This window comes from Sinohyriopsis cumingii, chromosome 18 (assembly GCF_028554795.1).
Source record: "Sinohyriopsis cumingii isolate HCF-2022 chromosome 18, ASM2855479v2, whole genome shotgun sequence".
Classification (NCBI taxonomy): Eukaryota; Metazoa; Mollusca; class Bivalvia; order Unionida; family Unionidae; genus Sinohyriopsis; species Sinohyriopsis cumingii.
In genome coordinates, this window is record NC_142978.1 from 86,539,668 (window position 1) to 86,567,141 (window position 27,474).

Genomic DNA, 27,474 nt, shown 5'->3' on the forward strand with positions numbered 1-27,474 from the left:
CTTGCTGCGATACCGACAGGTTTCTAGTCGTTGTTCTCAGAATAAATATGTTGGGAATTAAGTGTGCGTTATATTTATGTACAAGTATTACGTGACCTTTAATTAATCTTTTCAAATTCCAAGTACAACAACTTTCGAAATAGTATTTTGTTGATATCACGTGGTTATTGGTCCTCTGATGTCATTGACATGTAGGTTGCGAGATTTGTGTAGTGATGTGACTCGGAATGCAAATGGCAAGTTCCAGGTCAGATTTCATTAACGCTGTAGTTACATCCCCTCTGTCAGCGGATTAAAGTTATAACGAATACTATATTTGCTATTTCTGAGAAAATAGATCATGTTCCTATCGATTTCATGCAGATATATCTAGATGAACGGTCGTTATAGTTTGCTAGGCCGGTTAGTAAGCGGCTACCCTATGCCGACACCAAATGGTGTCGGAGAATTCGAACTTTTCGATAGGGAATGGACTCTGACCATACACCCCAACATAAACGTCCAAATATCAAAAATGGGGTGGCAAGGGTCAGAGGAAACTTGGACTAAGAGAGAGAGAGAGAGAGAGAGAGAGAGAGAGAGGAGCGAAGTCTAACTGTTTAGTAGAGCTTATGAGTGTAAGTGTACTTAGAGTCTTTTTTAAGGAAATCGAATCTGGAGTTTTCACGCCAATATTTAACGCATGCGCGATCAACGTAGGGCAACTTTTAAGCGATAGTCAACATATTGTATATTCGTGAAGAAAGTTTCAAACAAGTTTGTAAAGGTTAGACATCTGTATACCGTTCACATAAATAGTGTGTTTACAAATCATGAGTGGATATTTCAGTAACCTACCTAAAACAGAAAAGTAGATATGAGCACAAACTGCATCAGTGAGGACCAGGGCAGCGGACTGGATTTATGGATCCCATAAAAAATTATCCAGTAGGCTCCAATGAATTACAAAATTACAAAATGAAACAGCAGTGGATCCCCTGGCCGTTGTGGCTCCCTTGAATTTGTCCTAGTCTGTCCGCAGTTCTGGATAGGAATTATAAAGCTTGATGATCCATTTTTGAAGAGACGGGTGGATGAACGATTCTCCTATGTGACCATTACAATTTGTACAAATTTACATGTATTTAGTTGACTCTTTGCACTATATGCTCGCGAAAACACGAGGGCTTACAAATCTCTTTGAAGTATATAGTTAATTTCAGAGAAGTCGTTCGAGTTACACGGAGCTGATAGTACTGTTGTATATAGCCATTGCTCGTGTATCGTAGGATGAATTATCTCATCAGTATTACCATGTTTATTCAATGTGTCAACAAACTAAGAACATGTAGAGAGAGAGAGAGAGAGAGAGAGAGAGGGAGACAGTAAATTTCTTTGACAATCCGATATATCATGTGTAGTTTTGGGATTCACATCCATTCCCATTTAATTTGCTAACTCAAAGACAAGTCTTTGAGGAAGCGGATTGCTTACTATGTGATGTGCCTCCTTTGGTGTTCATTGATTGCTGCTAGTCAGACAAGTTAATTTGTTTATTATCGGAGTATTAATTACCATGCAGTCAGATGAGAGTCACTATGCAGTAGCCTCAAACAATATATACTCATTAATTGTTAAAATTACTTGGGGAAACAGGGCCGGCCCTAGAGAAAGGCGAACGAGGCAACGGACTTGGGCGCAACGCTACTTCGCAATGCAATTTTTTTTAATTGGGGCTCCGATGCTAAACGCTTGCTGCCTTGGGCCCCACACATCCTAGGGCCGGGCCTAGTGGAAAACGTACAGTTTAACTCTAATAATAGTGGGCTAGCATATTACTGTTTACTAATATCTGCGGCGATCTATAGTGACAAGTATTCTACTCGTGTAAGACGTGTAGGTCACTCGAGTTGCCCTACGTCAAATGCACTTGACCGTACCGGATGCGGCAATGGAATAAGTTTGGCCAGCTAAAAATAGTATCGGAAAATTGTCTATATCAGGGGTGCACAACCCCCGGATGCAGCCCTCAAACGTGGCAAATTAAAACAACAACAGAAATCTGGCCCGTGAAATTACTGTTTGCAACCCTCGAGTGATCTTAGAAAATGCAATCTGGTCCATCAATGCTGATCAGATAACTAAACTGTTTAAATTCTCGCCCTTGGGCCATAATAAATCATCTACTTTATTAACCACTTTATGATTTAAAAATATGTCTCCTTTGGGGTACAGAGAGGGGGTGAATAATCCATATACATCAGGGGGTATATATCTCATTAAAGCAAGCTTATGAACCAAATGTAGAAGATTTCGAGTTTAACGAGAGAAAAACGGAAACACGAAAACGGGGGACATTAGCACAGGTGTGTGTGTGTGTGTGTGTGATTTGGATTTTAAACGTAGCTTTAGTAATTTTTCAATTATATCGCTACGATGTCTGCAGTAAGGCAGTTGATAGTGATGTCTAGCATCATGTCCCATCCAGTCACATTTTTATCGTGACACTAGGCCGACGAGTCCTAACACTAACCTCTTAAAGCTGATTGCCTAGCGAGGCAGCTGTTGGAAGCATTATTTGTCTCTGGTATGACTCGGCCAAGGCGGACGCTCTAACCACTTAGGCAACCGTGGCGGTCCACATAAACACATTGTACGCTAAACCCATATTTCCAGAGAGGTGTCCTGTATCTTCGCATTTTATAAGAACAAACGTCCCATATTTTATAAGAATAAATGTCCCTGTTATTGTTATTGACCTTTCTATGGGCACCAGTTAAGGGAAGAATGCTATGTACTTTACTCAGAGAGAAGGGAAGATAAAGAATTTCTTGAATAATTGGAGAGGCATCTAAATCTTAGTTGGCGAAAATGAAAGCTAATCTGTTGACGCGAATAAAATCGTTGGAGAAGCTAGTGTCTCATTCTATCTTGCTTTGGCATCATTGTAACTTACACGGACTGCACACACAAGACTGTCAGATAGAGCTTCACATGTAAGAGCTTAAAAATAGTCGAGTGCCAATAAACTCAATGAACTAATTTTAAAATGCACAACTTGAAAAGAGAGATCTCCTTTTCAATTGAAGAATTACCTTAGCATATATTCGTAATGGATAAAACTTCCCAGACCAATGCTCATAATATTTTGAAAGAATTTACAGAGATCTCAGATAACAACATCGTTCTTCCTGATGACGGAATATAAAAAATATTGCAGAGAAGCTTAACTCACCGTTTCATTGGAACGCATCATAAAGCTTTATCAAAGGTGTCATACATTTTCAGACACATCATTCGGAACCTATTAATATATTAATTAACTTAGAAATGATCAGCGATGTCGGCTTTGTCAAGCTTTTGAGCAGGAAAAGATAAACACTGTATTTGATATTGTGCAAGAAAAAACATGAAGCCCCTGGTATGCGTCACATCTGAATGAAGTTAATACTATGAAGATCTGAACGAACATTCTAGCAGTAACTAAGATCGACAGGAGCAAATCAAACAGAAAAATGTATTGGTATATAGCAATATCATCTACATTCACTAATCAACAAAATATCTTTTACACAATGATTCAGAAGTAGAGCAGCGCGAGCACTTGATGAAATTCGCAACAGCTTTTGTCAGACACAAGAAAACAAAACCTATTGTTGAAATTTGCAATGCGTTATTGGATACACGCATGCAACGTCTGGCTACAGTAATCTAGGTGGTGTAATGTTGATTGGTCATCTGAGCTTATAAATGCTGACTCCTTTTAATTGTACCTAATAACTCAAAGAATTTTATGATGAGGACCTTGATGTACGCGAAATCAATTATTTGAAAAGGACTGATTCACAATTTTATGTTACTGTCATCGGATCCATGTCTTTTTGTACAAAATAGCAGCGGAGGCTTTTTATGAAGAAAAAAAAACAGCAAGAACTGAGGAGATAAAAAAAAAACTGTGTTGACGCCTGATAAACATGACATAATTTTTTTTAAAGATCAAGCGCATTGTGACGCAATCACTATAAAGGTGTATGCATTGAAAAATATTAACTATTTGGCAAAATTTGCCATAATCAATACTGTAATTTACATCTGCTCGCGTATCGTGTTGTTACAGTTGCTTGAGCATGTCTTAAATGTGATATCCGAGTCAAATAATGTAATCAACTTTGCGGACCATGACGATATGTTCGTGAATATTATAACATGTTGTAACAATATCTTGAGTGCCCACGTTAGATGTTCGCAGCTTTCTTGTTCTATATTCAAATAGCACAAGCTTGCCCGGGTCGACATCAATAATATCCCGGGTCGACATCATTAACGTCCCGGGTCGACATCGTTAACGTCCCGGGTCGACATCATTAACGTCCCGGGTCGACATCATTAACGTCCCGGGTCGACATCATTAACGTCCCGGGTCGACATCATTAACGTCCCGGGTCGACATCATTAACGTCCCGGGTCGACATCAATAACACTGCGACTAAAATCTAAGTCAAATGAAGCTTTGTTGGCAAACTTGGTGGCAATCCTGGCCACGATACAACAAGTCCCAGGCGGGTTTTGTTATACCTTAGTCAGATGCCCGTGGCATCTGACTAAAGTATAACAAAACCCGCCTGGGACTTGTTCAGAGACTTGATTTGTGTCGTTAAAACCTTCCGTTGTAATCAGATTCCCCCAAGAATGTTAAGGCATTCGAAGTTTGCATAGACCATGTACGGAACATTCATTTATTGTTCCATTACAGACTCTATTATTTGGTTTTGGCACAAAAATAATGGCGAATTTACTTTTACTTGGTTCTATAAAATATTTCTCCAGGAAAATTTTAATCTCTTTTTTCAAATATTTCTGCTTGAGAGGATTCATCCTGATAGGATACTGTTTCACAGGTGTTGAATCTACAATCTCATTGTCATGATACATTGTATTTGTTTGTGTGTGAACATCAAACAACAAGTGTTCATATTCATATAATTGCCATTTCGGTTCACTCTTTCCCTCTTGTTCTAGACGTACAATTTTCGGGTCCAATATGGTCGAATAATATATTCGATATTTCATAATTACGAAAATTGTTTCAACCAATATCGGTATTGTATGCCATCGTTTACATGCACAATGTGCATAATATGGACAACCAAATTGCTTAAAGAGTTAACTGTGTAGAATAGGTTCAACCAAATTGAATATTTAACTGTGTAGAATAGGTACAACCAAACTGAATAATTAACTGTGTAGAATAGGTACAACCAAATTGTTTGAATAATTAACTGTGCTATCTATGTCAGTATACGTGTTTAACAAATTTATATGACAAATTTCTTTCATTTTCAGTCTCTCAAAAGTGTTAATGATACAATTTAAGTCATTTACGTACTTTTCAATGGCATAAGGACCATACAATTTAGACCGTAGACCGTACATCAAGTGATCTCCCTCTTCTCATTAAGTAACACCTTTATCGCGAAGTAGTAAACTGAAACTTGTGTGATTTTAGTATCGCTAATAACCCCCTGAGACAAGCAGGGGATCTCATGATCTCGTTCGTGTTCGGCAGCGAGTGATTGCCTTTTGTCACCCTGATTAGAAAAGAGAGAATAGGTACTAAAACAAGAATCATTGTGATTGATACTAATTGATTGATCATTGCTAGGAGCAAAGGTGACATCAAAGGACTGACCAACGAAAGTGTAAGCTTATTGAATAATTTCCTGATTAACATCATTCACAAAATCTATTTTTGCCAGATATCTGGTAACTGTATAAGTAGAATATAAATCGTGCTTGCTTTGGCACCATGGATTGTAAGATTAGTGTCACAAGCAAGACAATCATTAATTACCGCTAAGATGATACAAAGAAAACATGACGGAGCCTCTCAATCTCTACGATTAGTCAACATTATTCGTGCCTGCCATTGCATGCCGCTACACGGCAGAATTATGGGGATATGAATATGAACAAGACTGAAGATATCCATACCAAATTTATTGCCAATATTTTTAATGTACAGCAAAAGAAGTTATATGCATTTTCTAGATATGATTACAACCCCTTTACTCTGTGCATTCAACACTTTCCAGAATATGTTAAGTACTGGATAAACCTGAACAGAATAAGAATTGAAGCAAATGCAAATTTTTACAAATAGCTGGTGAAGTTTGATGAAACTTGTAGATATAATTTGGTCTCCAAAGTCGATGGTTTGTTACACAGATGTGACTTTGGTTATGTGTGTATCCCACATGACTTTGTGATGAGACCCTTTTTATTTTGTCCTTTACGCGATGTTTACTAATAACTTTTTACACCAACTGGCTTGAGATATCAAATTGTAATAAAGCTTGCTATTACGTGTATTTGAAAATTTTAGTTAAATACTGAATATTATTTTAGTACTGGTCAACTGTCGGAATTACATATTTTATATCTTCTATCAGTATCCGAATGATTGACAGTGAAAGACACAGCAAATCCACACATCTGTAATATAATGTATACACATATGTACTGAATACATATATACTTCAAACTGTACACACATTTGTAACGTATTCATATCTATACTGTATACTTTATTCACATCTAGACAGTGTACTGCATACAAATCTGTATTTTATACTCATCTGTACTTATTATATATATATATATATATATATATATATATATATATATATATATATATATATATATATATATATATATACACACACACATCTGCAGTGTACACACGTCTGTATTGTATACTGTATAAACATATGTACTACTACTGGTTTGACATCTGTACGGTATACATATCTATATTGTATACTATACTATATAAACATCTGTACTGTATTGGTTTGACATCTGTACTGTATACACATCTGTACTGGATACACATATATTATGTATATTCATCTGTAATGTATACACATCTATACTGTATGCATTCTACGCATCTGTACTGTAAGTGCATCTGTACTGTATACACATCTGTACTGCATACATTATACGCATATATGATATATGCACATCTGTACTGTATACACATCTGTACTGTATCCTGTATACGCATCTGTACTGTATCATGTATACACATCTGTACTTAATACACATCTGTACTGTATCCTGTATATGCATCTGTACTGTATCTTGTATGCGCATCTATACTGTATACACATCTGTACTGCATACATTATACGCATCTATGATGTATGCACATCTGTACAATATGATGCATTACAACTCTCTCTCTCTCTCTCACACACACACACACACACACACACACACAGCATAGCTATAATCCAAGCCATAGTATTGTCATTTAGGAATAAATATTCTGATGTGAGGCTTCCTGTTATAGTGTTCATAACATGTATTTGGGGCGATATATTAAAATTTATATTAAAACAAAACATGTCATTGAGATAATAACGTATCCACTTTGATATAAACAAACCTGAAGGGGCGTATCATTATATATATATATATATATATATATATATATATATATATATATATATATATATATATATATATATATATATATATATATATATATATATATGTTCTGATATCGTTAATTATTAAAGCGTCATCATTTCTAGATTGCTATTGACATACGGATACATTTGGGTTATTGCTTATTTCTTGAAGTAAAAGAGTTCTTCCTCGTTGCACTGTCTTTCTCAGAGTCATAATGACATTTTTTCATTAAGAGTAGAATGGTGAATTATGCATGTACGATGTAAACAGAATGGTGTGGCCGACAATACTAGACAAACTAAAATTATGGTATAATCGGAAAACTGCGTATCCAAATATCAGAAAGCAATATAATCGGAAAACTGCGTATCCAAATATCAGAAAGCAAAAACAAGCAGTGTACTCGATAAGAATATTTTTTTATCGATGATATCATGCTTCCGTTCGATTTCCTTTGCATGCATGGTTGGCGGGGCATCGTCATCGGCAGAAACGTAGAAAGCAGCAGTTTTAAAGCAGAGTGTATGAGGAAACAAACAGCAATCTGATTCATTGACATCCTTGTTAAGTCACACGTGCATTTTACAGTGTCTGTTCAAACACGACAAATACTACATCGTAGGGTCGGCTCAGTGCAAATTTGTGCACATTTTATATTAATATCAACAGCTAATAGTTGGGGTAGGTAACACTTTAAGAAGTGTTAAAAAAATTAATTTTCGTTTGTTTTCTCTTTGATTCAGAGCACCGAAAAGTCTTTAGACTTCGTCCATTTTAAGGACGATGAAAATTGCATTTCAAATGGGTCAAGGTTAAACGTATGTATGGGTTCCTACATCTAGGCACGGCCTGACGTGAGTAATGTAGTCACGTGGCGCCTCAAAGTGTAGTGATGCACAGATAGCAGACAAACCGTGAGAGAGACAACGAGCTAGTATTTTCATACGTTCCCGTTAATTCCTGCGGTAGATAAGGTAAGAAAATACTTTCTACTAATGGAATGAAATATATTTCATGTACAGTAATATATTCTCAGAGGAGTAAAGCAGTTGTGATAACGCAATTTTAGAGCAACAGATACAACATCTTATTGTTGCTGTTGGAATGGGATTGCGGGGGAAATGCCAGTGTCTTGTTACCAAGTGAACGTTTACGCTGTAATGTAATTTCTCCCACACTAGTACTGTGTACATAAATGTATGTAGCACTTAACAGCACCTGGTCAAAACAATAGCAGTCATTGCCCCAAGTAAAAGTAAAGTTCTCAAATTTAAAGATAAAGAATTTTCACAGACACTTTAAAATCTGCATTTAGATATAGCCAACGATCCTAATTGCTTTGACTACATACGCCGCACACTCATTATCGTAATTTGCTCAATTTCCTCGGCGCTGTGCTATGAATGGCCATGCAGTCTCATGTGTACTTTCACATTGATTGCTGATGTGAAGACCCATGAAAAGTTAAACTGAAACTGTAATGACCTAATGATTTTGCTATACTGGTTATGTAGCGTTTGGAGTATGTACTCTACAGGCGATGCAAATTTTCGTTCTACACATTTTCCTGTTGGTTCATTCGTAGCGCATTCCTTTTAATGTTGATCCATTTATAGACGTCGAGGGTATACAACTGCTTTACTGTAGGACGTTTGAACACCTTTGACAGTCTTGAGACATTCAGATTGGGGGAAATCTAACAAAATTCAACTTCATTTTATAGGTTGCTGGTATTTAAGTCATTTGTTTTCATAATTAAAAGTACTAGCAAATAAAGGAATGGCAATCTAAATGAATGTGATGGCACTAAAAATGTACTTAAAGAGATACAGTCAGTTATTAATATTATTTAATAGGAATTATTAGTATTATTGAATAGGAATTATTAGTATTATCGAATAGGAATTATTAGTATTATTGAATAGGAATTATTAGTATTATTGAATAGGAATTATTAGTATTATCGAATAGGAATTATTAGTATTATCGAATAGGAATTATTAGTATTATCGAATAGGAATTATTAGTATTATTGAATAGGAATTATTAGTATTATCGAATAGGAATTATTAGTATTATTGAATAGGAATTATTAGCATTATCGAATAGGAATTATTAGTATTATTGAATAGGAATTATTAGTATTATTGAATAGGAATTATTAGCATTATCGAATAGGAATTATTAGTATTATTGAATAGGAATTATTAGTATTATTGAATAGGAATTATTAGCATTATCGAATAGGAATTATTAGTATTATTGAATAGGAATTATTAGTATTCTTGAATAGGAATTATTAGTATTATTGAATAGGAATTATTAGTATTATTGAATAGGAATTATTAGTATTATTGAATAGGAATTATTAGTATTATTGAATAGGAATTATTAGCATTATCGAATAGGACTTGTTAGTATTATTGAATAGGAATTATTAGTATTCTTGAATAGGAATTATTAGTATTATCGAATAGGAATTATTAGTATTATTGAATAGGAATTATTAGCATTATCGAATAGGAATTATTAGTATTATTGAATAGGAATTATTAGTATTATTGAATAGGAATTATTAGCATTATCGAATAGGACTTGTTAGTATTATTGAATAGGAATTATTAGTATTATTGAATAGGAATTATTAGTATTATCGAATAGGAATTATTAGTATTCTTGAATAGGAATTATTAGTATTATTGAATAGGAATTATTAGTATTATTGAATAGGAATTATTAGCATTATCGAATAGGACTTGTTAGTATTATTGAATAGGAATTATTAGTATTCTTGAATATTAATTTTTAGTATTATTGAATATGAATTATTAAGATTGTTGAATAGGAATTAATAGTAGTATTGAATAGGAATTATCAGCGTTATTGAACAGAAGTTATTAGTATTATTGAATAAGAATTATTAATGTTATTGAATAGGAATTATCAGCATTATTGAATAGGAATTATCAACATTACTGAATAGGAATTATCAGCATTGCTGAATAAGAATTAATAGTATTATTGAATAGGAATTATTAGTATTCTTGAATATTAATTTTTAGCATTATTAAATATGAATTATTAATATTATTGAATAGGAATTATCAACATTACTGAATAGGAATTATCAGCATTGCTGAATAAGAATTAATAGTATTATTGAATAGGAATTATTAGTATTCTTGAATATTAATTTTTAGTATTATTAAATATGAATTATTAATATTATTGAACAGAAGTTATTAGTATTATTGAATAAGAATTATTAATATTATTGAATATGAATTAGTAAAATTGTTGAAAAGCTTTATAGTAGTACTGAATATAAATTATTATGATTATCGAACAGAAGTTATTAGTATCATTGAGTAAGAATTATTAGTATTATTGAATAGGAATTATCAGCATTATTGAATAGGAATTATCAGTTTAATTGAGTAGGAATTAATATCAATATTGAATAGGAATTATTCGTATTATTGAATAGGAATTATCAGCATTATTGAATAGGAATTATTATAATTATTAAATAAAAATTATCAGCATTATTAAATAGGAATTATCAGAATTATTGAATAGGAATCATTTGTATTACTGAGTAGAAATTATTAGCATTATTAGTGGTACTTAGTAAGTATTATTTGTATTACTAAATATATAATATTATTATTTCGGAAAAGAAATTACTAATATTAACGATTAGGAATTATGAGCATTGTTAAATATGAGTTGATGACAGTACTGAAGATGAACTATTCATATTTCTGAATTGGAAGTTTACTTAACCTGATTCTGTCTTATGAATATTTGATGAATTTATTATGACATATTGGGAAACTAAAAAGGAAACTATTAAAGTAATCAAGTTCACTAAAATAAGTTTTGAAAATAAGATTTTACGGTAACAGTTAGTTCGGTTTGTAAAATTGGGCAGCAGTGCAATTAGCCAATGCCGTAATTGTTTGTTATTTTTGGCTTTAGCCCAAGTAAGCCACGGCATTTTTGTACATTGTATCGCTTTAGCCCAAGTAAGCCATAGCAGTGTTTTAAATCTCTGATGTACACCAAGAAATACATTATTTGATGACTCTAAACATATTTTTATGATAATTGATACATTCATAGACAGAAAAAAGAAAACCTTAGGATATTAGATATTTTAATTTGTAAAATTAAAATGATTTTTCATGCTATTTGCATTTCGTTTTTATTGCTTTCGGTCAATTTTTTGCTTAATTGTATTTTATTCTTTTGTTAATTTTAGATTTATTTTCAAAGATTATAAACCATAATGTTTGCTCGTCTCAAAGGACGGTAAGCCACATTAAACTTTTTGTGATTTTTCAGAAGTGGCCCACACAGTGATGATGTACCAAATTAATTTTCTTACTTGTTCTATATATCGTTTCGAAGTATAAACTCTCAGGTCACATCCTGCATATGTCAGAGAAAATTGAGAGTGCATGGCATTAATATAAAAGGTATGTGTACTTCTATCAGTTTGTTCTTATTATTTCTTTCTTGAATTGCCTTCTTCGCATGACTTCGGGGTTTTCAAATAATTCTTGTGATAAAAAAACAATAATGTTTTTTATTAAATTTCATTTGTAGCATGAAATACAAAGAGTATGTACATGAAATAAAAACAAAAGGACAAAAAAATAGAGAAGGCCAGTTACAAGCGAAATGAAATTGGAAACGTCATGAAGTGCATAGCTTTCGTATCATTATATATCATGTTGTGACTTCCTTACTCCATAACGGTGGTTTGTTAACACGGTATGGTCATGACGTGAATGGGATATACATGTCATTGGAATAATAGCTTGCGGGAATGTATGTGATCTACATTCAAAAGCATGACGTTCAGGGAATAAGGTAAGCAAGTACGTATTATTTTGTATATTAGCATAGTACAAGTACGTATTATTCTGTATATTAGCATAGTACAGCCACGTCTGGCAAATGAACCACAAACAGAATTTTACTTGCTCACCACGAATGTTGAAAAGGAATAAAGAACAATTCGCCTCCTTTGTCTCATCTTCTGTCTGTCCGTCCGTCCGTCCGTCTTTTGTTTTATCGGTTTTGTATTTACGCATGTGTCTCGTATGTGGATGAGCATCAAAAATATTAAAATTTCAAAGCAAAATGCGGTCCTTACTAACAAACGTTATAATGGAGACTTTGTTCAACGAGTATCCTTTCTTGCTTGGAAACACTGTCCAGCAACATTGGATGGTGGTGTTGCACCCATGGCTAGTTCGTGTCAATAATTACTGCAAAATCTATCAATACACAGCACAAAGAGGGCACCAAAAGTTTGTATTTTGTCGATGAATATGAAACTTGCGAGTAAACCTCTGGACAGTGAATTCATAAATGATATTCCTTTTGACCAGATCTCAGTAATTAGGAAGTGTTTGCGACAAAAGTATTATCTATATTGCATCATAAACTTCAATTCCAAATAATGAATGTGTTATATTTATTTACAAATATGAATAATAATACATTATAAAAGAGAAATAATTAAATAAATAAGCCATATTTAAGGAGGCGATATTGATATACGTTAATTACTACATAACAGGTTGAGGTACAACAAAGGTTGAATAAAGTCGCATTGTTATTTGTGTTCCCGGTGTTACGAGTCTATGCTCTTAAAATAAGTAACATATAAAAAGCGAATTTATTTCCCTCGAATATAATGTGAAAATGATAAAAGAACGTACGGTATTGGGAAATAAATCCCAAAATGATCCTAGAATTACAGACACAAGTCCTAATAAATTAAAATTCTGAATAAACTTTAGCAGAAATCCAAATTATGTCCAACGTTGAAGTGTTGATGTGTCTGTGATGGCCTGTATAATACGGATGTGCCAACAGCCTTTGGTTGAAACAGAGTAATATAATTCCAGGTTAGAGTTCATTATAAATGACAGTGAATGTCTCTGTCTGAAAATCTTATTTGAAAGAGCACTTTGTATTTAAAAGAAAACAATCACTTGAATATAATAATTTGAAGAAATAAATTCCTGTCCATGTCATCTTCTGGTCGGAACAAATACAAATTGATTCTGCTAAATCTTAAGCACGAATGAATAATCTTTCCAGTAACATCATTATATAGTCACAATTAACATTTTCTAAAAACAAAAACAAAATCAAACAAACAAAAAACATTACCTGCTGGAAAATAACCTTCTAAAACGTTCTTAACATTTACCAAATAAAATGTATAGTTAGCAGTCTGTTACTAAAGTTATATATCCTGGATAATGCCAGGTACACCAGGTAATTTATAGGGGAATCCCAATATTCTAGACCCAAACCCAAATAAACATATTTGCTTCTATTAATAATTATCCTGATAATCACCTCATACACACAGAGAATATTTAGTTATGTATAATTGTTTACAGAATATTAAAACAAATCAATAATTCAGGTCAAGTAGAAAATGAGATTGATTTTGACAAGGTCAAGTCCAATATACAGTGCTACATTACAATAGAAAAAAAATGAAATAATAAAAATCATTAAAAAATAAAAAAATAAACAGTGCAGATTAAAACTACACAACACTGGTTACATGTGAGGAGAACCCAATTAGTCAATTATTATGACTGACTGGTTTGATAGTGTGGCTCTACAGTTTCAAATTCACGATTTCAAAGTTCTGTTTTTAACAAGTCCAGTTTCACATTCGGAACAGATGTTTTTCTGCTTATATTTGCCGTCAATGTTAGATAAAATAAGAATAGATATTCACCCAAAGATTACATCAAGATGGCAAGATTGTAATATGACGGTAAGATATTAACCTAAAATGTATAATATAACAGCAGGTTTTTGTTGCACATTTTTATATAATCTCAATAGGGTTGATTTTAAATGCATAACTCAAAATGTAGCAGCACATTAATATCTTTCAATATGTAGTTAGTCGAGTGAACTGCATTAGAAATTTTTGAAAGCAGTAATTCTTAATTAGATATTTTCAAATCGTCACATGTATTTTAATAGGGAATAATATTTACAGGTAACAAAATTCGATACTATTTAGAAGCAATAAGGCGACAAAATTAAATACCGTTTACAGGCAAAAAGGCAACAATATTAGATACTATCTAAAGGCAAAACATTGATCTTTTAAATCATATTATCACTGATTATTTATTACAAAAATTCGACGTAGAAGATCTTCTTTTGGCAAGTACATACATACATACATACATACATACAGGGCCGTCTTAACAACATTGATGGCTGTGGGCAAAGCAATGCACTGGGGACCCCTACCGGCCCTAACCACCCACAGGAATTCCGCTAGATATCACTATTTTTAAAAATTGGGAAACGTGCTTCCCACTGCACTTTTAAAGCAAATTAAATTGCCAAAAGATCTTTCAATATTCATTAACAATATGGGCAGCATGATGCCCCTAGAAGCGTGAGGCCCTGGGCAACTTCCCAGTGTGCCCATGCCTTAAGATTGCACTGCATACATACAGCATACATACATACATACATACATACATACATACATACATACATACATACATACATACATACATGTGTGAATATTAACGGTACATAAAGTAAGACCAAAAAGAGAAACGTTGGGTCAGGAAGCATGATGTTATTCAAACTACTGTCATAGGAACGAAGGCACTACATTCAGCTAATGATTACCTGATTAGTTCATATATTACGGACTTCTGAAGAAATTTTGCAGCGTGTACACTGTCAAAAATCCCAATTTTATGTTAATACAGTTAGTAAAATTTCGACAAAGTTTTCTTAGAATAAGCTTTAACGTCAACATCCCTTTGGCCCATATAGATAACCAAATTACGAAACATATACAAGTGTTTTTAAGTTGCCGGTGAATTGAAGTCGATATAAGTTGAATTATGCAAAACTGTTGAATGCGAGCAGGAACTGAACAATTATAAACGACAGCCACTCCACTTGCTAAAACTGTTGCATACATCTAAAACGACGGGAACTGTTGCATAAAGCTAAATAGTAGCTTACCGTATGTACTCTCTTTTAAGACATCCAAATGCATGCTGCACAGACCCAGATCTGCCGTCGCATATCTGGGTCTGTGCAGTTTGTTAGGAAAAATCAGTCGAACAATTAGCATAAAGCTGATCTGCAGTCGCATCATGCTACGACAGATCAGAGTTATTGCTGTTTGTAGTTTGATTCCACTTATAATTAAGTACATAATGTAAATTCATTGGTATTTCATTCCAAACTAGAATAGCAGTTCCCGCCACAAATCATTACCCAAATCAGGACTGCGGTGGTCCTCAGTAGGATCGCCAAGGGTCATCAGCAGAAATCATGTTATAAGCGTGAGGGCTGGGTGTTTCTGTTGGTGGTCAATTTAGGGTCACATAAAAAAATAGGTTATGAAATAACTTTAAATGTGATCTCACAGTGCCGCGGTATAGTCTTCTTGAACGAGACTATCTTTTATTTCGGCCTGATAGTTTCCCGTCATTCATTTTCTCTCTTATGTGTTTAATTTACATAATAAAATTGTTGCATCAATAAATTGAAGGGCGATTCTCAATGTTTTGATTTTACTTTTGCTTAAGTACAGTGGAACCTAAAAAGCTTTAATATCCATGGAAATCTCCAAATTTTCGACATATCAGTACTTTGGTGAAACGAGGTTTAATGCAGATATTTTGTCTTATTTTAAGCACAAGATCAAGAAAACCATTCTGTGCATGTCCCATAAAAATATAGGGGAATGATAATCATATATATATATATATATATATATATATATATATATATATATATATATATATATATATAGTTAGGTGTTTAGGCTCGAATAAACGGTAACACAGAAAGGGTGAAAACAACAATCTTTTTAAAATTTAACAAATAATTTATTTTCCTGGAACAATTCTGTAAAAATGAAAAAAGAGAAGAACTTACGGTTTCAAGAATCAGATCCAAATAAAATCTAGAATAATCCACGAATTAAATTGCAGACGTCCTAGCCATAAATGTTCTAATAATTTCTAATTAGAATCCTGATGTAAAATCCAAGATGGATGACGATGACGTACTGTGCTTATCTACAGTTCCTTGTAGAAATACAAATAATGGGACTCCGGTATTGGAAATCCAAATTGTACTTGTAAACAATGTCTTTCCAAATTATGCGTAAGCACTCTTCAAATATTTCCAGAGAATAAAGAATTAATCCTTTGAAATCCAAATGATCTGAAGAGAATTAACTCAAAATCTGGCAAAAACAAAGAAAACAACTTGATACCAAGTGTAAAAGCCCGAAAACTGAGAAATCTGTCCCAAAACAAAGGTTATATTGTATCATAAGACGCAGTTTCGAAATTCTCCCAAGTTGTGAAATCAGAAGGGGGTCACGTGATCATGTTTATATCACATTCACAGAATATGGCCTTGCTTAGACCAATTATTTTCTCTAAGAAATAAAAAAATGAAAAAGTTCCGAGATAAGCTTACTTTCAAGGTCATTTTGTACAGTTTTTCAGGAGTCAGGTGAGATGATTGAAACATTGAATTGGTACGAGGTCTCGATTACGTGACGTCTATCATCCAAACGTATTAAAATTTACGTTCCAGTATACAATTGTGGTCTGTTACTATTTGAAATGTGATGTCTATCACCATCTAAATTAGATGTCTAATACCATTTGAAATTGTATGTCTATTACCGTTTGAAATATGACTTGTACCACCATTTGGAATTTTATGTATTGAAATTTGGTATCTATTACTAATTGAAATTTGATGTATTTCACCATTTGAAATTTGGTGTCGATTTCCATTTGAAATTTTGTGTCTATTACCATTTGAAATTTGATGTGTATTGCCATTTTAAATTTGGTGTATATTACAATTTGAAATTTGATGTGTATCACCATTTGAAATTTGGTGTCTATTACCATTTGAAATGTGATATATATTACCATTTGAAATTTGATGTGTATCACCATTTGAAATTGGATGTCTATTACTATTTGAAATTTGGTGTATATTACCTTTTTGAAATTTGATGTATATCACCATATGATATTTAATGACTATTACCATAGGAAATTTGTTGTCTATTACTATTTGAAGTCTGCTGTGTATTACCATCTGAAATGTGAAGTCTTAAACCATTTCAAATTTGATGTCCTTTGCCATTTTGAAATTTGATGTGTATCAAAATTTTGAAATTTGATGTATATTTCTATTTGAAATTTGATGAGTATCACCATTTGAAATTTGATGTCTATCACCATTTGAAATTTTGGTGTATATTGCCGTTTTAAATTTGGTGTATATTACAATTTGAAATTTGATGTGTATCACCATTTGAAATTTGGTGTCTATTACCATTTGAAATTTGATGTCTAATGTCATTTGAAATTTGGTGTCTATCACCATTTGAAATTTAATGTCCTCCACTATGTGAAATTTAATTTTTGCCAATTGAAATTTTATGTGTATCATTTAAAATTTGATGTCTATCACCATTTAACATTTGATGTATATTGCCATTTGAAATTTGGTGTTTATTAGCATTGGAAGTTTAATGTGTATAACCATTTGAAACTTGGTGTGAATTACAATTTGAAATTTGATGTCTATTACCATTTAATGTCTATTTACCATTTGCAATTTTATGTGTGTCAGCATATGGAATTTGATTTCTATCACCGTCTGAAATTTAACGTATATTACCTTTTGAAATTTTGTGTGTATTGCCTTTTTGAATGTTGATGTCTATTATCATTTTGAAATTTGATGTCTATTACCATTTTAAATTTGATGTGTATTACCATTTTAAATTTGATGTAAATCACCATTTGAAATTTTGATGTCTATCACCATTTGAAGTTGGATGTCTATTACTATTTGAAATTTGGTGTGCATTACCGTTTGAAATTTATTGTATATTACCATTTGAAATTTGGTGTATATTACCTTTTTGAAATTTGATGTATATCACCATATGAAATTTAATGACTATTACCATAGGTAATTTGTTGCCTATTACTATTTGAAGTCTGCTGTGTATTACCATCTGAAATTTGAAGTCTTCAACCATTTCAAATTTGATGTCCTTTGCCATTTTGAAATTTGATGTGTATCATAATTTAGAAATTTGATGTATATTCCTATTTGAAATTTGATGTGTATCATCATTTGAAACCTGATGTCTATTACCATTAGACATTTGATGTCTATCATCATTTGAAATTTGATGTGTATTACCATTTTGAAATTTGATGTGTATTACTATTTTGAAATTTGATGTGTATTGCCAATTTAAATTTGATATCTATTACCATTTGAAATTAGATTTCTAATACTGTTTGAAATTTGAAGTTTATTACCATTTGAAATTTCGGTGTGTATTACCATTTGAAATTTGATGTCTGTTACCATAATAAATTTGATGTCTAATACCATTTTCAAATTTGAATTACCATTAGTAATTTCACAAGACCATTTGAAATTAGATGTTTGTTACCATTTGAAATTCGATGTGTATCATCATTTGAAATATGATGTCTAAGACCATTTGAAATTTGGTTTGTATTATCAGCTGATTTTTTGGTGTCTATTATCATTTAAAATTTCATGTGTATTACCATTTGAAAGTTGGTGTGTATTACCATTTGAAATTTGATGTTTATAAGACCATTTGTAATTACCCTTTGTAATTTGATATATATTACCATTTGAAATTGTGTCTGTTACCGTTTGAAATTTGGTGTATTACAAATAGTTTTTTTTAATGTTTATTACTATTTGAAAGTTGGTGTATTACTATTAGTTTTTTATGTATATTAGTATTCGAACTTTGATGTATTACCATTAGTTTTTTATGCATATTAGTATTCGAAATTTGGGTCAAGGTTCCAGATACATATTCATTTACCAAATCGTATGTTTTCGTCAAAAGTTTCAGAAATGAATGAATGCTAATTATATTCTTAGTATTTTTGAAAGATTGTTTTATATGCATACATCCCTATATACATGAACATAGAGAACATTCGAATAATGACAATTAATCAACAAAAAGGACACAATCAAGACTATTTTCAATATAATTCAGATTAATTGATTTCATCTGAATTATCTGTTTATCAAATCAACTCCATATACCACCAGTGAGCAGATCTGGTATAACAGGAATTTACTCTTTCTAGCGACTTGTGTATATCTTTGAGAGCAATATACACGCAGTTACATTGGGTTTGTATGTAGTTTGTATATATACCAGACAGGGATAGACGAACACTTACACTTCTACTGTATGTACTTTTCAGTTGTCTTTAAAAGAGGGACATGAACGACGTAGCGACACTTAAACCAGCACCAGAAAATGAGTCGTCACTTTAGAAGCTGCAAAATAGTCGTTGGGTCAGGTAATTTGATAAATACGTGTACATTATATATATATATATATATATATATATATATATATATATATATATATATATATATATATATATATATATATATAGAGAGAGAGAGAGAGAGAGAGAGAGAGAGAGAGAGAGAGAGAGAGAGTTTGAGCAATTCACAATAACGTTTCCTTGTTAATGTTTCCTTGTTAATATAGACTGATGTAGAAACAACATAATATATTAATATATAATTGATGACATATTTTATTGATGACATGTTTATCTTCCCTCTAAAATTGCATATCTTTATTAATATGAGCTTCTCTCTCTCTCTCTCTCTCTCTCTCTCTCTCTCTCTCTCTCTATATATATATATATATATATATATATATATATATATATATATATATATATATATAAAGTTAAATTTAGTAAATCGACTGTTATCAGAATTGGTATAAGATGAATTTTACTATTTTTAAACATATCTCTTCCAGTATTGATTTTTCTGACAACGTTTACCTTCTACCTAACCATCGTAAAAAAAAATCCAACAAACGTGACTTACAAACCCTTTCAAGCAACAAGCAAGAGTTTTTTACAGTTTAGTCGGGATTTCAATTCCATCAGTGATAGATTGGCAATCATCCCGAATTCTGACAGAAAAGCTGATCCTGTTATAGCAAGCCTGCACTTAGTAAACCCTAAACCAGGAGCAGTACGTCTTTCAACTGGACCTGAAAGATTAGAGAACATGGGATGGAATAACCCAGCCTCAGACAAGTATATTGCAAATAACCAGAATGGCCCACCTTCAGACAAGTCTATTGCAAAAAGCCAGAATGACCCACCTTCAGACAAGTCTACTGCAAAAAGCCAGAATGACCCACCTTCAGACAAGTCTACTGCAAATAACCAGAGGTCAGCAATACTTCATCAGCGTATTAATCCAACAGATCCCGGAAAGAAACTTGACGCACATCACGTGGACATTGAAAGGGATGGACTATTTCCCTTGAAAACGAATGCTAATGCCCGCTCCTTGTCTAAAGAGTTGAAGAATTTCCATAATAATATCGTACATGAAAAAAGAAGCGAAAAGGAAATTTATCAAAACCCAAAAGATTCCATCCCAGTCCAGCTTTTTGAAGCACTGTCACAAGATAAAGCCGAGAATGAAAATCTAAGAATGCACAGTTTTACTAGCGATAATATCCAACAGAAAACATCACACTCACCAGCTGAATCTATGCAACAGCATCAACGACACTGGGAGTATGACATAGACATAAATTCTATGAATCATATAATGAATGAAAATGCGCAATATAAACAGGGCATCAGGAATAGAAATACTCAAGCTCAACACCCGCCAGTGAAAGTACAGCAAGTGCAGATAATTGCGCAAGAACATAGTACAGACAGTTCATCGCTAGGTTATTATCATGGTCCAGATGTATACTACCACAGCCCTTCAACTACTACTTCAGCGCCTTCCATTATCAAAGACAGTAGCAAATTCCGTGTTCAAAATTTCGCTGCATTCAATTTAACTCACAAGGAAGATATGAGACATATCTACACCTTACACAACCTGTATCCATCAAGCGAAGGTAGGAGTTTCCTATGCATTCCTACGCATACAATACCGTCCTTTACAATATGTGTATTTGCTATCCAGAAAGATATATACGTATCAGGTTCGCTACAACAATCAGGAATCTGGGATTTACAACAGACGCAGTTAATACAAAGAGCTTTAAATGAATTTCCTGAGGCAACTTTCATCGATGTCGGGGCTAATATTGGGTATTTCAGTTTACTTGCACGGGCAATGGGGCGAACTGTAATAGCTATTGAACCAACAGATGCAAACTTTCTCAGACTTCAAGAAGGAGTTGTAAGGAATAAGTTTTCTGATAACATTCTTCTGCTAAAATACGCCATATCTGACGAAAGAACGACCGTTGTAATGGGTGAAGATGACCACAATCAAGGTGGAATTGCGGTAGACAGAGAAATTAGCGGTCCGGCTAATATTTCGCGGTCAGTTGAAGCTATAACCTTGGATGACCTCGTCAACCTTATTCTGGCCAAGGAAATCATTATAAAGATGGACATAGGTAAGCCAACATTTAAAAGAAAGTCTATATTCTGGCTAAGTTTATCGACCTTTTCTTTCTACAGTTTAATTGGTTTATTTACAACCAAAGTGACTGGATGTGAACAAGGATTATCCAAACTTGTCAAGGGTCATCTAACTTGTCAAGGGTCATACACCCATTCATTCTTAACAGGGAAGTACGTTTCAATGAAAATCAATGCAAATCTGTTCAGTCAAAATTATAAATAATCCAACATTTCTCATTAGATTTATTTTGCCCGATTTCTCTCTCTCTCTTTCTCTCTCTCTCTCTCTCTCTCTCATATTTTCATCTACCTTTGAAAGAATAAAATGTACTTTATGCAATAAAACTTTAAATATCCGCTTGCTGTTCTATAAAGTAATATAGTTTCATGATCGAGTGAATTTTCGAAGGATGTACTTATTACATGACCAAACAGCACCCATGTTTTGGTTCATTTTTAAGTCACCTTTAGTATGTATTTTTCCTATTATTTGTTGGGTGTTTTTACATGACCAGTGTAATACTGTATTCAGAATTGTGACCTGAAACAAACTTTCTTTTGTGATATTTCCCAAAATAAACGTGGTTTATAGCGGTCTGTTATTTCTAAAATTGTTGATAAGGAACCAGTTTCTTTATTTTTACTTTATGATATGCTGCTAATTGGATTTGAAATGTTAACGAAAATCTGGACGAGAGAGAGAGAGAGAGAGAGAGAGAGAGAGAGAAAGAAACAGTCGAGTGCGGTAAACCGTAACCAAGACCTCCACGTCAAGGTTTTTGACTCTGAGAAGGTTTCTTTTTAATCTTGCTTGATCGATTGATCAATGATATGATAGCAAAATTTGCTTGGCATATTTAGGGAGTTTGTTTTCTTTTGATTTTCAGGAGGATATGAATGTAAATTATTATACTCCATGGAATTGCTGCAGAAATTCCATGTTCGCTCTATGTATTGTTTAACTTCTCAGTGAGATGTGAATGTAAATTATTATAACCCAAGAAATTGCACCAGATAGGCAGGATTCGCTATAATTTGTTTGTTTGCTTGTTTTACCTTTCAGAGGGTTATGAATGTAAAGCATTATATTCCTCCATGGAATTACTCGAGAAATTCAAAGTCCGCTACATTTTCATGGAATGGCTCATTATGCCTCAGAACCAGGATAAAAAGGACACTCCGTGTCCAAAGGTGAACATTCTGCACACGCTGGCCAACATGTATAGCTTGGGATTCAAACCGTACTCAGTGCACGGCCAGGAGCTTGACATAAACAATAGTGGAAGTTGGAAAACAAGTGATATCTACTGGAAACCAGATGATTCGCCGAGACTTAATGAAGTACATTTATTCAATTAGTTGGAATGTTAAGAAGAATTACAGCTTTTTCAAAGTTACGTTAGTAAAGCTGAAATAGCATGAATATATTTTGCAACTGAGACATTAATGTATTTTGCGTCCAAATGATACTTGCCAAAAGTCTGGTTCTCTAGAAGGGTTTACTATTACGGAAATTCCTCAAAATTAAGGTTAAAATGATTGTTGAGTGGCTTAATCCTATTATACTTTTTCTTAAGCCACGCATTCTGCGGTACCTGACGTTACACCTTAACAACCTGAACATCCTTTCACATTCACCTGACACCGCAGCCGCCGCTATTGACGATGAAGACGTACGACAAGGTAATCCATGTGGATATAAACTGTTTTCATAGAAAAATATACTGAACTACTATGCAAGTCGTAGCGTAATTCCTGCATGTAAGATTTTGACAATTTTTTAAGAAATGTTTGTATGCACGTGCATAAGTGCTGCAGAATTGGCGTGTGTTGTACCTGCTGAAAAGCTGCCCCAAGTTCTTTTAAACTTGTATTTTAGGGATTGACATGTATATTTATGTTTGGATATACACAGGATATATCGTCGGACCTGTGTAGAATTATAACATTGTGGATTCAAAGTTATGTATTCATTATGTGAAATGATATAATGGTCCTCCACTATTTTTCCTTTATCTTAAATTCTGGAGGATTATTAGCTTGGGAAATATACATAGGCTGATTAAATAAATAACAATAGTAACTAGCCGTCAAAGACTTCCAGACTACTGCAGGTGGCCGAGTGTCCTACTGCCATCTCACTTCTGTCCACACGTGGATATGTGAAAAGTTTTCCACTAACTTCGCATTGGTCGATGATATTTATCAGTTCTTCGTCCACGAGTCATACTGGCCACTATTTATTTTTTTATCTTACGCTGACTAATGTCGTTAAGCCCACAACAACATCAAAGGCTACGACACTGCTTCAAAGATTCAGCTTTGTACTACAGGCGATACAGTGGTCACAACCCACTTTGTAAACAAATTAAAACTGTCACAATGTCTACGATAGTTGAAGTGATATATAAAAAGAAAGACAAGAAAGAAACAATTACAGGAATCCATTCTGCAATGGTTAAGAACAGACAGCCAAAGAGAGTACACACACACACAGACACACACACACACACACACAACATACAAATATATATATATTTGATTCAGTTTAATTGTTTATTTGTTATTTTGTAATTCAATTACATGATATTGTAATGTAAATTTATTTACTTGAATTTGACATTTTCCAGAAATTAGTTTGACCTTACTGTTTTTTATTAAACCCCTAATTTTAGAACTTAATATCTTAATGCTGACCTAGTTGCTGACCTTGATTCACAATCTGTAAAGAACTTCTTTTTTTAAATTCATTCTTAGTGTGAAATTTAGAGTGCAATCGAGGCTGTACTGGGAGTACGTGACTTTAAACATGTAGAAAGTCTGGTTTTACTGGAGCGTAGACCCTTATCCGGGCGTCTGTTTTCCGCAGTAGCCAGATTTAATAGCGATGTTTTGAGAAATAATTTAAGTCGGGCTTTTAAACACTTATACGTCAAGATGTTAATTCTGTTGTGACCAGTTGGAGTTAAATTTTAATTTTTCTTCAAATTATTTTGATTCTAAGAGATCAATTCTTTTCCCTGGGAATATTCTTGGACAAAGACATTTATTGAAATTTTATTCTGAATTCAAAACTGGAACATTGTTTTCTGTGGTTCAACAAAGAATTGTAGACACATCAATACATGTACTATACTGGCTATAGCATTCGTCATCGCCTTCCATTTTGGGTTTCGTCGGGACTCGAACTCAAATTCATATGAACATTTTATTACTAACACTTCTAATTTTTAATTCTTTGATTATTCTTTGATTTTTTGAGGGGATTTTATTCTTGAAACCGTAAGTTCTTTTTTTCATTTTTACCTTGTTTGTCTAGGGAAAATTTATATGTTAAAGTTTCCAGAGCAGGTTTTTCTCACTTTGTTCTTGTTACTGTTTATGAGAGCCTAAGCACGTAACTATGTGTGTATATATATATATATATATATATATATATATATATATATATATATATATATATATATATATATATATATATATATATATAAACACTTAGCAACACACACACACACGCACATATATATATGACATGACATGTCATCTCATTTCACGTGGGTTCTCGGGCTCAATTATCGCAGGTAAGTGATAAAACATGCCCTGGTTTGGGGGTTCTTTCCGGGGTTCTTAGGAAAACTGCGATAAATTTTTAATCTTTACATAAAACAGTATCATCATCATCATGATCATCATCTTTTTATCATTATTATTATTATTATTAGTAGTAGTAGTAGTAGTATTTTCAACTGTCTTCTGAAACACCTTAATTAAACATTTTCGCTCTGCCTTCTCCACACTTTACGGAAATATTTAGGTAGATATTGAAGTTTCTTGTCTTTGAATGTGTAGCGAACAACTCTGTGATCTTAATCTATGTAACAGAAAACAACGAAGAAAAAAACAAACAAATTTTGTAAAATTCAACAGATAATTTAGTTCACTACAAAATAAAGTGAAAACTTTAAAGAACCTATAGTATTGTGACTTAAATCCCAAATAGCCCTTAAAGTTATATCACAAATCCAGAAGTATGGAGTATTCCGAGTGAATATCAGCGGTGTTTCGAATGATTACCAATTAATAAATGTGTTGGTGTGCCAAGAATCAGGATAGTGTTTATGTGCTAAGAGTATCGATGTTTCACATTCATATATCCTAAAAAGTCCTTGAAAGAACTCTCAATAATTCCAAAATGGTGATCTAGTCCGAAAATATTGAGCACTTTGTAATTCAAATGATTAATGTAAATAAATAAATCCTCTCAAATTAAAACTGAACACAACAATAAGAATGGTTCCAGTTTGGTTATAAGAACCTTTTTCAAAAGTTCTTTATATTCGGTTTAGAGTTTTGTTTACGCGTATGAATTCTTGTTGATTGCACCTGCTACGTGGCTATATATAAAATGTGATTCTCTATCAATAACGTAATAGCTGCATCAACATCAAACAAGTAATTTCATCAATGGTAGGCAATCTAAAGATTTAAATATTCCACAACATAGGATCAAAACATTTTATCTAAATTAGCACATGTGTTCTGAGTAGAACCTCAGACTTCAAAGCAAAAAATGACTCTTCGAATGTACGCTTTCAAAGAATAGTTCAATGTGACTTGGCCAATGCAATAGTGTCAAGCCTCGTGAGTAACCAATTTTCATTTCTTTAAATCTGTTTTCTTGTTCATTAACAGTTTAGGCTACCTACAGTGGCTGCTCACAAATTTAATTAAGACTATCGGTAAATGGTTATAGTAATTGTGGTCCAATAGTCAAACAAAGTAAGACATCAACGCTGACGGCGATGATAGAGGAGTGGCAGAATCTATCTCAACTCACCTCCACCCCCACATCGTACCTTCAGTGTTGGCATATTACATTGTAGGAGTTTGGATCCAATTGTTATCGTGTTAATCTTTGAACCCAACTCCTCACATTCTTCCAATCCGTGTATCAGTTTACCTGTACTTCTAATTTTATTTGTGAAAGTGATGTAACTCCAATGTTCTTCTTGGTAGATTTAGAGTTTCACAGCTCTTATATGGGGTTCTATATGGGGATCTACATGAGAGATCTTACTCCTTTAGAGACTTAAATCGTTGTGGTTTCTGGTCGTCCTTCCTCTTTGCGAAATTTTAATTCGTTTTAAATTGTGATCATCGTGCTCTCCAACTGGCAAGTGGCTACAGTTTGGTTATTTTATTCGGAATGCTTGATAAATCAGTTCGTGAAATATCGTCCATTTCAAAACAAACTTCAGATACGGATGCGTCAGTGTAAGTAGTGCCTCCATCGATGATTTGGAACAAAATCTGTATGAATTCTGACATTTCCGACAAAATAGATGCTTGCATAATACCGGTCACACAACATGCCATCATCTAGAGTAAACACAACATCTTTGGAGTACCTACTCGACTCGTGTAAGAGGATTAGTATATTCATTGTATAGGTACGATTAGG

At 33.1% G+C, this 27,474-nt stretch overlaps 1 protein-coding gene across 3 annotated transcripts; it reads left to right on the plus strand.

The window, feature by feature from the left end:
- Positions 1–8,308: 8,308 nt before the first annotated feature.
- Positions 8,309–25,982, plus strand: LOC149777225 (uncharacterized). 3 transcript variants are annotated; one of them, XM_089941965.1, is made up of 5 exons: positions 8,309–8,429; positions 11,803–11,936; positions 19,803–19,901; positions 20,381–22,006; positions 23,077–25,982. In XM_089941965.1, the coding sequence occupies exons 3-5, from the start codon at positions 19,859–19,861 to the stop codon at positions 23,370–23,372; spliced, it is 1,965 nt and encodes a 654-aa protein (XP_089798091.1). In that variant the 5' UTR covers positions 8,309–8,429; positions 11,803–11,936; positions 19,803–19,858; the 3' UTR covers positions 23,373–25,982. The 3 variants fall into 3 exon arrangements, with proteins under 3 accessions (XP_089798091.1, XP_089798093.1, XP_089798094.1); XM_089941967.1 differs by lacking the exon at positions 11,803–11,936 and adding an exon at positions 12,067–12,341 and having other exon boundaries at positions 8,320–8,429; XM_089941968.1 differs by lacking the exon at positions 11,803–11,936 and adding an exon at positions 12,067–12,333 and having other exon boundaries at positions 8,320–8,429.
- Positions 25,983–27,474: the final 1,492 nt, after the last annotated feature.